Below are 14,521 nucleotides of genomic sequence, written 5' to 3'. Positions count from 1 at the left end.
TGTAGTATATTACGTACAAACTATTTCTTGGCAAATGGTTTCCAAAGAAACCTCTTGTAAAAGTACGGGTCACTTTTTTTTTTCTGTGCACTAAGTTATTTACCACGCTTGGGTGCTGCGTAAAGCCACCGTGTTTGCTAGATTCCCAAAACATTGGCCGTAGTGTAGTTTTTCGCAACGGACTATATTGTACGGAAGTAACTATGTTTAAATTGTGATTCATGCTTATTAACCATGTAAAGGAATTGTTAAGAACTATTTCTGTAATATCCAGGGTGTTGCAGTTAGAATAAAGTTTCTTCAATTATGCATTACAGAATGCAAATTCTTGACAGTGGTTCCACCGGACATAACAGAAAAAATAAGGGCAGTGGTAAAAACAAATAACATGCAAACAAAATTTTCCACTTAGTGAGTAGTAATTGGTTAAGAAGATGAAGAAAAACAAGGACAACCATAGGGAGTACATAAAAGAATGTCCCATAGTTGCAATGGTATATTATAACAGTTTACTTTTGACTATTTACAACAAATCACACATCAAATTGAAGGTAAACTAAACTAGTTTTTCTTAAAAATGTTCAAAATGTGCACATTTAGCTATACGGCACACATACAATCTAAAGTATAATTCTTCCCACACTTTGGCTAACAAGTCCGGAGTAATGGAAGCTATCGCCTCTTCAATTCTGTGTCTCAACTCTGGCTAATCATTAGGTAGCGGCGGAACATAGACACAATATTTTATACAGCCCCATCGCATGGCGTTATGTCCGGTGAACGTGGAGGCCAGCGATAAAAGAGCTCTGTCGACGCGACCATTACGACCAATCCAACGGTCAGGGACTTCGATTATAAAACTTTAAACGAAACGTACGTTTAACTGAAATTGCAGATTCACTCTTAGCAAATTTCAGAACACAAAAACGCCTTACGCTCAGGAGTCGCCATTTTGCGTAGGTGGCGCTGCAAGGCGAGAAAACAACAAAGCAGAACTCGTGCATGCTCTTATCTAAAACTGTTTGAGTTAATCTTTAATTGTGTCCTTGAACCAATACTCTACAGCACTGACAGTTAATACTATTCAGAAAATTTTACTGGGGCATTATTTTATGTACCTACATGCTGAATTTTATATAGACTATTACAATACCTGGGATTGCTTCCTCTAATGGATTGGTATACAGGAGCAAGTTCCGTAGATTTTAAAGTGAACCATGAAAAATATTCAGTAAACATCAAGTAATAGTTTCATTCATGCATCTGTTACTAACTTACACTCCAGCGACCATTTGTGGACCTCGTTGTCGAAGTCCTCAGGAGTCTCATTGTTTTCGTCCCTCAGCTCACACATCCTGGTGGCAAAACACAAAGGAAATAAGTCACGCAACACAACGCGACAGTCATTAAATTATGCAAATGTTACAATTTATTCCTGTTACGTAATTAAATGCTATATTCTACATCTATGTAAAGCTCTGTAGCCTTTAAGTTAACCACAAGTGTAAACAAAAATACGCTTTGCTACACAAAAATTGTGTGAAGTTTTGGAGATGTAAACCTGTCTCAATTTTGACAGTTCTCAGAACAAGTTACCATTGGTGCCCACTTACCAACTACCACTTGCAAAGCATCACATTATTTTTGTTCATCAACACTGACAACCATTTTAACTCGTTCAAAAATGTGTTTAAAGAATCAGTTGCGAGAACTATCAAATTTCAGACATTTTAAACGACACAGACTATAGTAAAAAAAAAACAATATTTACTTGCGATACAAAAATGTTACAACATATTTTAAAATTATTTTCTGACTATGGAAGTTATTCATGTATGTAACTAACTAAGTGTGGCAGGAAGGCCCTTGTCGGTGTTCCGTCAGTTATAGTTAATTTTCTTTTAACTGGACCAGTAACATTGCTACTTAGGGCGGTATTCCGAGACATTCGGGTAAGGTTGCGAATAAGCACAGCCTTGTTGGGACACAACCGTAACCTAACTCGCAGACCATCTTCCAGAACGCTTCCAAACCGAATCCCAGTAAGGGATCAGATCGGCCACAGTTTTAATAAACGGTTCCTTCCCACGAGGCTGGCAACTGGTTCCAACGCATTCCAGCGGACGTTTCACATCCGTTGATGCATAGAGATAGCAGAATCATCGCTCAAAAATTGCAAAAGTTACGTCATAATTCAAAGTGGCTGCCATGTCATTCTAATTTTCAAGGTCATGACCTAGGAGGCTTAGGGAGGCTGTAAATATGGATTATTAAGCCTCATTACGGACTTTTAAAGCCGTTGAAATTTTTAAGGACTAAAACGGGATATTTTCCCTGAAAACTGAATTTTTTCCCTCGAAATAAAAAGATTTTTTTTTTTTCAAATTTTCAACCACATTTTGAATTTTCTCAAGTACTCTTTAAGGGCTTGAAGCTCTTCGAAGTAAGATTGTGACACGCGGAAATAGTTGAAGAATTTATCCTCGTGGCTAAGTTGTCGTGGATTTAGCAGTGAGAAAGCAGCCGTTTCCCGATTTTGTAACAACGGATGAACTTTACTTAAACTGGCTTTCCTCCCTTTCTGTTTCTTTTCTCGCAGCAGAGCAAGCATAAGAGGTGCTTCTGTTTCCTCGGGTTCTGACATCGTACTGACCATCCGCTGAGAAGATAAGTTGATTCCACAAGTTTCTCTGCGTGAATACAGTCCAAAATTAAAAAGAGTCTTCACGCGGCGAGTCAACCGTTTGAGAGTCAACCCCGCACGCGACTTAGTTGAATCAACCAAACAGCCTCGTCTGAAAGGGGAATTCAATGCAACAGGACGTCCGACATCTAGTGGGCTCCGTCTCGGTGCTTTACGAGCTCTATAGCTCTATGGACTCTCAACGCAAGCGTCATTTGCTGGCGATCACTAGAGACTGGAAAAATTCGCGGGTTCAATGACCTCCAGGATAGACTCCAATATCCTCTACACACTCGGGCAAATGCCAACTGTTCATTGGCTGCTGACTTGTGAGTCGTCTCGACTGGGTGGCCTGTGATTCGACACTTCTATCAGTGAGGGTCTCTAATTGGACCTCAGTCCTCCAGATTAACAGTGAACCAATGGCAGAAGCCGCACTAAGGTATAATTATTTGAATTTTAGCATAACATGAAATGAACCCGCGAATTTTTCAGGTCTCTAGCGATCACGGGCCATGAGCACCCTGGATCGTGAGCACTGAGTCGTTAGCTTGGAGGCTTCGTCGCTTTAAGATCCGAGAGATCATACCAACTGATCTTAGTTTAGATTATTAGGGCCTTGTTTAAGTCACGGTAGGTTTGCGGTTTTACGTAATACCAGAAACTCACAACGACTGACACTTAAGTAGATATCTTATGACAAATTTGTAACGAAACGAAAGGATGACAAGAAAAGGGAATAACCAGCTTGGTGTATGAAAATGAGTGATAGTGAGCAAAATTTGCAAATAAAAAAATTGAAGTTTGAGGGAAAATAGTTGCTTGGCAGCAAGAACTAAAATTCAGTTTTTTTTGTTTAATTCATTTCGGATAATAAATAACTACAACTTTAAAACTATAACAAAAGTTATTCTTTTTGCAAACTCTTGAAATCTGAACTCTCTACCTTAATAAAAACAAATAAAAAAAAAACAAAGATAAAATATATCTACCAAATAAAAAAAAGGTGCATGTACTTTTGTGCGTGTGTTAAAAGTTATACTTACTTGAGATGAGAAAAAAAACCTAACTATAATTATGCACAAATAATAAATAAAAATTAAAAAACAAAATAAAACTTGAGTGATTTTATAAATTCGATTGATAAAGTACAAAATTTTATCAAATTAAACATTTCAATAAATACTTTGTATTCAAAAAAACATAAACACATGTAATAATTCATTATTTAATTTAGTAAAATATTCTAAATAAATTTGAACTAATAATAAAAATTATAAATAAATATGCTAAATGCTTGTTATAAATTATTTATTTTTATTATTTTTAAATAACCATGTAATAATTTATAATTAAAATGCAAATAAATTATATGTTCAAAAAACAGAGCCTCACTCATATAAATACATTTGAAAAAGTTATAAACATAATTTCTGTCACTAATATTCATATGAATAAATGTTTTAATGATATAAATATTATTAAATATCAATAACTCAAGTAAAGGACTTATATTTATATAATTTTTATTTGTACGTAGCTTTTTTTGGCGTGTGAAAATTTTATTGCATGGTGCGCGTGCATTGTAAAAACTCACACCCATAAGTTTTTCATAAAGCGCCTAAGGAAGTATAACTTCAAAAAGGGTTGAATTCAAGACGACGTGTTTCCTGTGTAGGTGTCCAGGCACGGCCGCGAGACAGCAGAGTTAGCCGCACGACGCCACCGCCTCACCTGCTGAGGAACTGGCGGGTGACGTCCTCTATGGGCGCCACGTACTGCCTCACCTGCTGAGGAACTGGCGGGTGACGTCCTCTATGGGCGCCACGCACCGCCTCACCTGCTGAGGAACTGGCGGGTGACGTCCTCTATGGGCGCCACGTACTGCCTCACCTGCTGAGGAACTGGCGGGTGACGTCCTCTATGGGCGCCACGCACCGCCTCACCTGCTGAGGAACTGGCGGGTGACGTCCTCTATGGGCGCCACGTACTGCCTCACCTGCTGAGGAACTGGCGGGTGACGTCCTCTATGGGCGCCACGTACTGCCTCACCTGCTGAGGAACTGGCGGGTGACGTCCTCTATGGGCGCCACGTACTGCCTCACCTGCTGAGGAACTGGCGGGTGACGTCCTCTATGGGCGCCACGCACCGCCTCACCTGCTGAGGAACTGGCGGGTGACGTCCTCTATGGGCGCCACGTACTGCCTCACCTGCTGAGGAACTGGCGGGTGACGTCCTCTATGGGCGCCACGTACTGCCTCACCTGCTGAGGAACTGGCGGGTGACGTCCTCTATGGGCGCCACGCACCGCCTCACCTGCTGAGGAACTGGCGGGTGACGTCCTCTATGGGCGCCACGTACTGCCTCACCTGCTGAGGAACTGGCGGGTGACGTCCTCTATGGGCGCCACGCACCGCCTCACCTGCTGAGGAACTGGCGGGTGACGTCCTCTATGGGCGCCACGTACTGCCTCACCTGCTGAGGAACTGGCGGGTGACGTCCTCTATGGGCGCCACGTACTGCCTCACCTGCTGAGGAACTGGCGGGTGACGTCCTCTATGGGCGCCACGCACCGCCTCACCTGCTGAGGAACTGGCGGGTGACGTCCTCTATGGGCGCCACGTACTGCCTCACGGTCCGAGGCTGCAGCAGCGGCCTCTGCACTCTGGAGCGGAACTCCCTCCACGGTTCCCCGTGCCTGCGACCACGGAGCGAGGCATATTGTGACCAGCCTCACGTCATCTCCAACCCCATGTTGCAACACGCCAAAAAAAAAATATATATATATATTAATGCAGTTTCTTCGATATACACCATGGCAGTTTTGCACTGTTTGTCACGGAAAAATTCCGAAAATAAAAAATAAATTTAAAATATCAAGATTTCACAGAATGCAAGACTGAATCAGCTGATGTAAGACAAACGAAACCAACGATGAAACAAAACAAGTATTATGAACAACACAACCACGGACATAAAATGTTCAACATATAAATACCATACAGTACAAGAATTCATTTGAAGTTGTTGAACCTGAATGTCGCAACTGTTGTCACTGGAAATCTTCTGTGTTCGTCAGTGCTATTTTCATTGTGTTGTCCATAGTACTTGTTGATATTCATCGCTGTATTTATGTTTGCTGCATTGTCCAGGTTTGTTGTCTGCCCGCATTTAATATGTCTTGTCGTTTTTAGCCCACTGTGTTCGTCTGTGTTGTTAAATTATTTTTTCCATGACTAAGTTCCTTCAGCGGAATTCTTGTGCTCTTTGATATTTATACCAGAACCGTGCCCCAGAGATGAATGACACTACACACCTCCTCCAAGTACACCATGTAGAGCGGATGACAAGAAATGTTCTCCAACCAGGGTGATCGGTACAAGACACTCCGGAAGCCAGGCATGGTTCCCAACCACAGTCAAATTGGAGCAGAACTGGACAGAGCAGTAGCTACCAAGACACCAGTTAAAGCGGAGGACAAGGATGGTTCTTCAACCAGGGTGATCGGCACAGACACTCCAGGAGCCAGGCATGGTTCCCAACTACAGTCGAACTGGAGCAGAACTGGACAGAGCAGTAGCTACCAAGACACCAGTTAAAGCGGAGGACAAGGATGGTTCTTCAACCAGGGTGATCGGCACAGACACTCCAGGAGCCAGGCATGATTCCCAACGACAGTCGAACTGGACAGAGCAGTAGCTACCAAGACACCAGTTAAAGCGGAGGACAAGGATGGTTCTTCAACCAGGGTGATCGGCACAGACACTCCAGGAGCCAGTCATGATTCCCAACGACAGTCGAACTGGACAGAGCAGTAGCTACCAAGACACCAGTTAAAGCGGAGGACAAGGATGGTTCTTCAACCAGGGTGATCGGCACAGACACTCCAGGAGCCAGGCATGATTCCCAACGACAGTCGAACTGGACAGAGCAGTAGCTACCAAGACACCAGTTAAAGCGGAGGACAAGGATGGTTCTTCAACCAGGGTGATCGGCACAGACACTCCAGGAGCCAGTCATGATTCCCAACGACAGTCGAACTGGACAGAGCAGTAGCTACCAAGACACCAGTTAAAGCGGAGGACAAGGATGGTTCTTCAACCAGGGTGATCGGTACAAGACACTCCGGAAGCCAGGCATGGTTCCCAACCACAGTCAAAATGGAGCAGAACTGGACAGAGCAGTAGCTACCAAGACACCAGTTAAAGCGGAGGACAAGGATGGTTCTTCAACCAGGGTGATCGGCACAGACACTCCAGGAGCCAGGCATGATTCCCAACGACAGTCGAACTGGACAGAGCAGTAGCTACCAAGACACCAGTTAAAGTGGAGGACAAGGATGGTTCTTCAACCAGGGTGATCGGCACAGACACTCCAGGAGCCAGGCATGATTCCCAACGACAGTCGAACTGGACAGAGCAGTAGCTACCAAGACACCAGTTAAAGCGGAGGACAAGGATGGTTCTTCAACCAGGGTGATCGGCACAGACACTCCAGGAGCCAGTCATGATTCCCAACGACAGTCGAACTGGACAGAGCAGTAGCTACCAAGACACCAGTTAAAGCGGAGGACAAGGATGGTTCTTCAACCAGGGTGATCGGCACAGACACTCCAGGAGCCAGGCATGATTCCCAACGACAGTCGAACTGGACAGAGCAGTAGCTACCAAGACACCAGTTAAAGCGGAGGACAAGGATGGTTCTTCAACCAGGGTGATCGGCACAGACACTCCAGGAGCCAGTCATGATTCCCAACGACAGTCGAACTGGACAGAGCAGTAGCTACCAAGACACCAGTTAAAGCGGAGGACAAGGATGGTTCTTCAACCAGGGTGATCGGCACAGACACTCCAGGAGCCAGGCATGATTCCCAACGACAGTCGAACTGGACAGAGCAGTAGCTACCAAGACACCAGTTAAAGCGGAGGACAAGGATGGTTCTTCAACCAGGGTGATCGGCACAGACACTCCAGGAGCCAGTCATGATTCCCAACGACAGTCGAACTGGACAGAGCAGTAGCTACCAAGACACCAGTTAAAGCGGAGGACAAGGATGGTTCTTCAACCAGGGTGATCGGCACAGACACTCCAGGAGCCAGGCATGGTTCCCAACGACAGTCGAACTGGACAGAGCAGTAGCTACCAAGACACCAGTTAAAGCGGAGGACAAGGATGGTTCTTCAACCAGGGTGATCGGTACAAGACACTCCGGAAGCCAGGCATGGTTCCCAACTACAGTCGAACTGGACAGAGCAGTAGCTACCAAGACACCAGTTAAAGCGGAGGACAAGGATGGTTCTTCAACCAGGGTGATCGGCACAGACACTCCAGGAGCCAGGCATGATTCCCAACGACAGTCGAACTGGACAGAGCAGTAGCTACCAAGACACCAGTTAAAGCGGAGGACAAGGATGGTTCTTCAACCAGGGTGATCGGCACAGACACTCCAGGAGCCAGTCATGATTCCCAACGACAGTCGAACTGGACAGAGCAGTAGCTACCAAGACACCAGTTAAAGCGGAGGACAAGGATGGTTCTTCAACCAGGGTGATCGGCACAGACACTCCAGGAGCCAGGCATGATTCCCAACGACAGTCGAACTGGACAGAGCAGTAGCTACCAAGACACCAGTTAAAGCGGAGGACAAGGATGGTTCTTCAACCAGGGTGATCGGCACAGACACTCCAGGAGTCAGTCATGATTCCCAACGACAGTCGAACTGGACAGAGCAGTAGCTACCAAGACACCAGTTAAAGCGGAGGACAAGGATGGTTCTTCAACCAGGGTGATCGGCACAGACACTCCAGGAGCCAGGCATGGTTCCCAACGACAGTCGAACTGGACAGAGCAGTAGCTACCAAGACACCAGTTAAAGCGGAGGACAAGGATGGTTCTTCAACCAGGGTGATCGGCACAGACACTCCAGGAGCCAGGCATGATTCCCAACGACAGTCGAACTGGACAGAGCAGTAGCTACCAAGACACCAGTTAAAGCGGAGGACAAGGATGGTTCTTCAACCAGGGTGATCGGCACAGACACTCCAGGAGCCAGGCATGATTCCCAACGACAGTCGAACTGGACAGAGCAGTAGCTACCAAGACACCAGTTAAAGCGGAGGACAAGGATGGTTCTTCAACCAGGGTGATCGGCACAGACACTCCAGGAGCCAGGCATGATTCCCAACGACAGTCGAACTGGACAGAGCAGTAGCTACCAAGACACCAGTTAAAGCGGAGGACAAGGATGGTTCTTCAACCAGGGTGATCGGCACAGACACTCCAGGAGCCAGGCATGATTCCCAACGACAGTCGAACTGGACAGAGCAGTAGCTACCAAGACACCAGTTAAAGCGGAGGACAAGGATGGTTCTTCACCCAGGGTGATCGGCACAGACACTCCAGGAGCCAGTCATGATTCCCAACGACAGTCGAACTGGACAGAGCAGTAGCTACCAAGACACCAGTTAAAGCGGAGGACAAGGATGGTTCTTCAACCAGGGTGATCGGCACAGACACTCCAGGAGCCAGGCATGGTTCCCAACGACAGTCGAACTGGACAGAGCAGTAGCTACCAAGACACCAGTTAAAGCGGAGGACAAGGATGGTTCTTCAACCAGGGTGATCGGCACAGACACTCCAGGAGCCAGGCATGATTCCCAACGACAGTCGAACTGGACAGAGCAGTAGCTACCAAGACACCAGTTAAAGCGGAGGACAAGGATGGTTCTTCAACCAGGGTGATCGGCACAGACACTCCAGGAGCCAGGCATGATTCCCAACGACAGTCGAACTGGACAGAGCAGTAGCTACCAAGACACCAGTTAAAGCGGAGGACAAGGATGGTTCTTCAACCAGGGTGATCGGCACAGACACTCCAGGAGCCAGGCATGATTCCCAACGACAGTCGAACTGGACAGAGCAGTAGCTACCAAGACACCAGTTAAAGCGGAGGACAAGGATGGTTCTTCAACCAGGGTGATCGGCACAGACACTCCAGGAGCCAGGCATGATTCCCAACGACAGTCGAACTGGACAGAGCAGTAGCTACCAAGACACCAGTTAAAGCGGAGGACAAGGATGGTTCTTCAACCAGGGTGATAGGCACAGACACTCCAGGAGCCAGGCATGATTCCCAACGACAGTCGAACTGGACAGAGCAGTAGCTACCAAGACACCAGTTAAAGCGGAGGACAAGGATGGTTCTTCAACCAGGGTGATCGGCACAGACACTCCAGGAGCCAGGCATGATTCCCAACGACAGTCGAACTGGACAGAGCAGTAGCTACCAAGACACCAGTTAAAGCGGAGGACAAGGATGGTTCTTCAACCAGGGTGATCGGCACAGACACTCCAGGAGCCAGGCATGATTCCCAACGACAGTCGAACTGGACAGAGCAGTAGCTACCAAGACACCAGTTAAAGCGGAAAACAAGGATGGTTCTTCAACCATGGTGATCGGCACAGACACTCCAGGAGCCAGGCATGATTCCCAACGACAGTCGAACTGGACAGAGCAGTAGCTACCAATACACCAGTTAAAGCGGAGGACAAGGATGGTTCTTCAACCAGGGTGATCGGTACAAGACACTCCGGAAGCCAGGCATGGTTCCCAACCACAGTCAAAATGGAGCAGAACTGGACAGAGCAGTAGCTACCAAGACACCAGTTAAAGCGGAGGACAAGGATGGTTCTTCAACCAGGGTGATCGGCACAGACACTCCAGGAGCCAGGCATGATTCCCAACGACAGTCGAACTGGACAGAGCAGTAGCTACCAAGACACCAGTTAAAGCGGAGGACAAGGATGGTTCTTCAACCAGGGTGATCGGCACAGACACTCCAGGAGCCAGTCATGATTCCCAACGACAGTCGAACTGGACAGAGCAGTAGCTACCAAGACACCAGTTAAAGCGGAGGACAAGGATGGTTCTTCAACCAGGGTGATCGGCACAGACACTCCAGGAGCCAGGCATGATTCCCAACGACAGTCGAACTGGACAGAGCAGTAGCTACCAAGACACCAGTTAAAGCGGAGGACAAGGATGGTTCTTCAACCAGGGTGATCGGTACAAGACACTCCGGAAGCCAGGCATGGTTCCCAACCACAGTCAAATTGGAGCAGAACTGGACAGAGCAGTAGCTACCAAGACACCAGTTAAAGCGGAGGACAAGGATGGTTCTTCAACCAGGGTGATCGGCACAGACACTCCAGGAGCCAGGCATGATTCCCAACGACAGTCGAACTGGACAGAGCAGTAGCTACCAAGACACCAGTTAAAGCGGAGGACAAGGATGGTTCTTCAACCAGGGTGATCGGCACAGACACTCCAGGAGCCAGGCATGATTCCCAACGACAGTCGAACTGGACAGAGCAGTAGCTACCAAGACACCAGTTAAAGCGGAGGACAAGGATGGTTCTTCAACCAGGGTGATCGGTACAAGACACTCCGGAAGCCAGGCATGGTTCCCAACCACAGTCAAATTGGAGCAGAACTGGACAGAGCAGTAGCTACCAAGACACCAGTTAAAGCGGAGGACAAGGATGGTTCTTCAACCAGGGTGATCGGCACAGACACTCCAGGAGCCAGGCATGATTCCCAACGACAGTCGAACTGGACAGAGCAGTAGCTACCAAGACACCAGTTAAAGCGGAGGACAAGGATGGTTCTTCAACCAGGGTGATCGGCACAGACACTCCAGGAGCCAGGCATGATTCCCAACGACAGTCGAACTGGACAGAGCAGTAGCTACCAAGACACCAGTTAAAGCGGAGGACAAGGATGGTTCTTCAACCAGGGTGATCGGCACAGACACTCCGGAAGCCAGGCATGGTTCCCAACTACAGTCGAACTGGACAGAGCAGTAGCTACCAAGACACCAGTTAAAGCGGAGGACAAGGATGGTTCTTCAACCAGGGTGATCGGCACAGACACTCCGGAAGCCAGGCATGGTTCCCAACTACAGTCGAACTGGACAGAGCAGTAGCTACCAAGACACCAGTTAAAGCGGAGGACAAGGATGGTTCTTCAACCAGGGTGATCGGCACAGACACTCCGGAAGCCAGGCATGGTTCCCAACTACAGTCGAACTGGACAGAGCAGTAGCTACCAAGACACCAGTTAAAGCGGAGGACAAGGATGGTTCTTCAACCAGGTGATCGATACAGACACTCCAGGAGTCAGGCATGGTTCCCAACGACAGTCAAAATAGAGCAGAACTGGACAGAGCAGTAGCTACCAAGACACCATGAGCAGGAGATCAGCGTGGGAAGGGGGGGGGGGCGACTCACACGCCGACGACGCCCGCCAGGCGGCCGAAGAAGTCGCGGCGCACCACGCCCTTGTAGTGCACGAGGCAGGGCATGGAGGGCCGGAAGGGCGTGGCGCCCTCGCAGCGGTACGCGCGCATCGTCTCGTCGGCGTGGAACACGAACAGCAGGTCGGGCCGCCCCACCAGGCCGGACAGGCGCACCAGGTCGCCGTAGCGCCGCTGCAGCAGCTGCGACACCCGCGCCGCGTCCGACACCTGCGGCCCACGACGACCGCACCGCCATCTGTGAGTCCACGCGTGAAGCACCCGAGCAGTGTCCAGGGACACGGAGTCGGGGTGTTCGCCATCTTAGATTGTGGCATGACGGCAGCCATCTTGGATGACCAAACCTTGCCCTTCCGCCATCTGTGAGTCCACACGTGAAGCACCCGGGTAGCATCCGGGGATACGGAGTCGGGGTGTCCGCCATCTTAGATTGCGATGTGACGGCAGCCATCGTAGATGACTAAACATTGCCCTTCAAAATTTTTCAGATATTACAAAAATGACTAAAAATATCCTCAAGATTTGATCAAAAAATGCCAAAATACACCAAAATTTCAAGTTTTAGTTCTGAAAAATGACACCAGCTTGAAAATTCCTCAAAGTGGCTTAAATTCCCCAGTGACAAGCGGCCCTAACAGTTAAGAAGCCAAGGTCACCATTTTGAGTTGTTAAGTAACTGTTGCAATTTTCTTTATGGTCGCCATCTTGAAAAACCGTCCTTTTATGCTAGTAGTTCTAGAAAAAATATTAAATTTAATAAATAATTTATCAACATTTTAATAAAAAAAGATACCGCCATCTTGGATTATGATATATGGCCGCTATGAAATCGGGAAAACCTTTAAAAATATATAAAAAAAGAAATTTTCAAATTTAATAAAATTTTAATTAATAAATGCATTTACATTATGGTGTCCTCAGTTGGAACCCGGTGAGGGCAAAAAAAAATGGCGATGGATAATTCCTCCACAGAAGCCACTGTCAGACATACCTCCCACCACTAATGCCAAGGTATATATTGAGCAAGCTAGTATGAAGTCACGTCCGCTACCTTCTTTTCGTCTACTGGAAGCCGCCATTTTTTTTCGTCTGCTGGAGGCCACCATCTTGTTTTCGTCTGCTAGAGTACGCTACCTCAATGTAAATTTAATATTTTACTTACTAGAGTGCAGTAATCATTAATTACTGTGACGCCTGCCACCTTGACATTTGGATGCTATCTTGGAACTTCGTAATTTATAGCTAGAAATTCGGGAAAAATTCCAATATTCATCAAAAAAATCACTTATTACCATGCCGATTGATTTAATCGCTTCCTGGCCTTGGTTCGTTACTAAATGACACAAAATATTTAATTTTAAGGAAAAAAATTAATTTCAATAAAAACGGTGGAAAGTTCTAAAATAGGCTTAAATTCTGCGTTCGTGAATAGAACGGAAGGGGATTAACGGATAAGTGGCACGAAGATGGCAGACCCATGTGTAGCAACATCAAACCCATATATAGTCCCTCTCGATAGTTTTAGCTCATATGTTGTTTCCAACGGCGCTTTTTTTTGACAAGGTAGCCCTAACATTATTTTTAAAAAAATTAAGAATAATTTTGGCTGTAAAATTATCAAAATAATAAAAAAAAACCTCAACAATAACCAAATCTTAGAACGAAAAAACTTGTAAAAGAAATCCGTTGAACTATATTTCGTTCTCATGTTTGGTTACTATAGAGGTTCTTCTTATAATATTTTGATAACATTACATCGAAATATTTTTCATATTTGTTTATTTTTTATGTTCTGTTTCAAGTCTTCTTTTTTTTAATAAAATAAGAACTCATTTTTTAATTTTTCACTATATTGACTATTTCTTTACACTCATATCTTCGCAATGAAAATTTAGAATTCTGTAAAGTCGTTGAGGTTCCATTACTGTTTACGTATGCTCGTCATTCATGCACGACACGACCTGTGCTGTCCTCCGGGGCGGGACCTGGTACTCCTGGTACCCCTGGTACTCCTGGCACTCCCGGTACCCCTAGTACCCCTGGTACTCCTGGTACTCCTGGTATTCCTGGTACTCCTGGCACCACTGGCAACCCTGGTACTCCTGGTACTCCTGGTACTCCTGGTACTTCTGGCACCCCTGGTACTCGCCTGGTACTCCTGGTACTCCTGGTACTCACCTGGTACTACTGGTACTCCTGGTACTCCTGGTACTCGCCTGGTACCCCTGGTACTCCTGGTACTCCTGGTACTCCTGGTACTCCTGGCACCCCTGGCACCCATGGTACTCGCCTGGTACTCCTGGTACTCCTGGTACTCGCCTGGTACTCCTGGTACTCCTGGTACTCCTGGCACTCGCCTGGTACCCCTGGTACCCCTGGTACTCCTGGTACTCCTCGTACTCCTGGTACTCCTGGTATTCCTGGTACCCCTGGTACTCCTGGCAATCCTGGTACCCCTGGTACCCTAGAACTCCAGGTACACCTGGTACTCCTAGTACTCCTGGTACTCCTGGCACCCCTGGT

General features: G+C 46.9%; 1 protein-coding gene across 1 annotated transcript in view; it reads right to left on the bottom strand.

The window, feature by feature from the left end:
- Positions 1-14,521, bottom strand: part of LOC134538787 (probable cytochrome P450 301a1, mitochondrial) — a 94,906-nt gene that overhangs the window by 24,863 nt on the left and 55,522 nt on the right. The window contains exons 11-13 of the mRNA XM_063380279.1: positions 11,973-12,208; positions 5,266-5,382; positions 1,279-1,355 (exon numbers count right to left, since the gene is read on the bottom strand). Of these exons, the coding sequence (XP_063236349.1) occupies positions 1,279-1,355; positions 5,266-5,382; positions 11,973-12,208 (430 nt within the window). The remainder of the gene's footprint in view (positions 1-1,278; positions 1,356-5,265; positions 5,383-11,972; positions 12,209-14,521) is intronic.

Source organism: Bacillus rossius, chromosome 14 (genome assembly GCF_032445375.1).
Source record: "Bacillus rossius redtenbacheri isolate Brsri chromosome 14, Brsri_v3, whole genome shotgun sequence".
NCBI classification, from domain to species: Eukaryota; Metazoa; Arthropoda; class Insecta; order Phasmatodea; family Bacillidae; genus Bacillus; species Bacillus rossius.
This window is presented reverse-complemented; position numbering and strand designations above follow the sequence as displayed.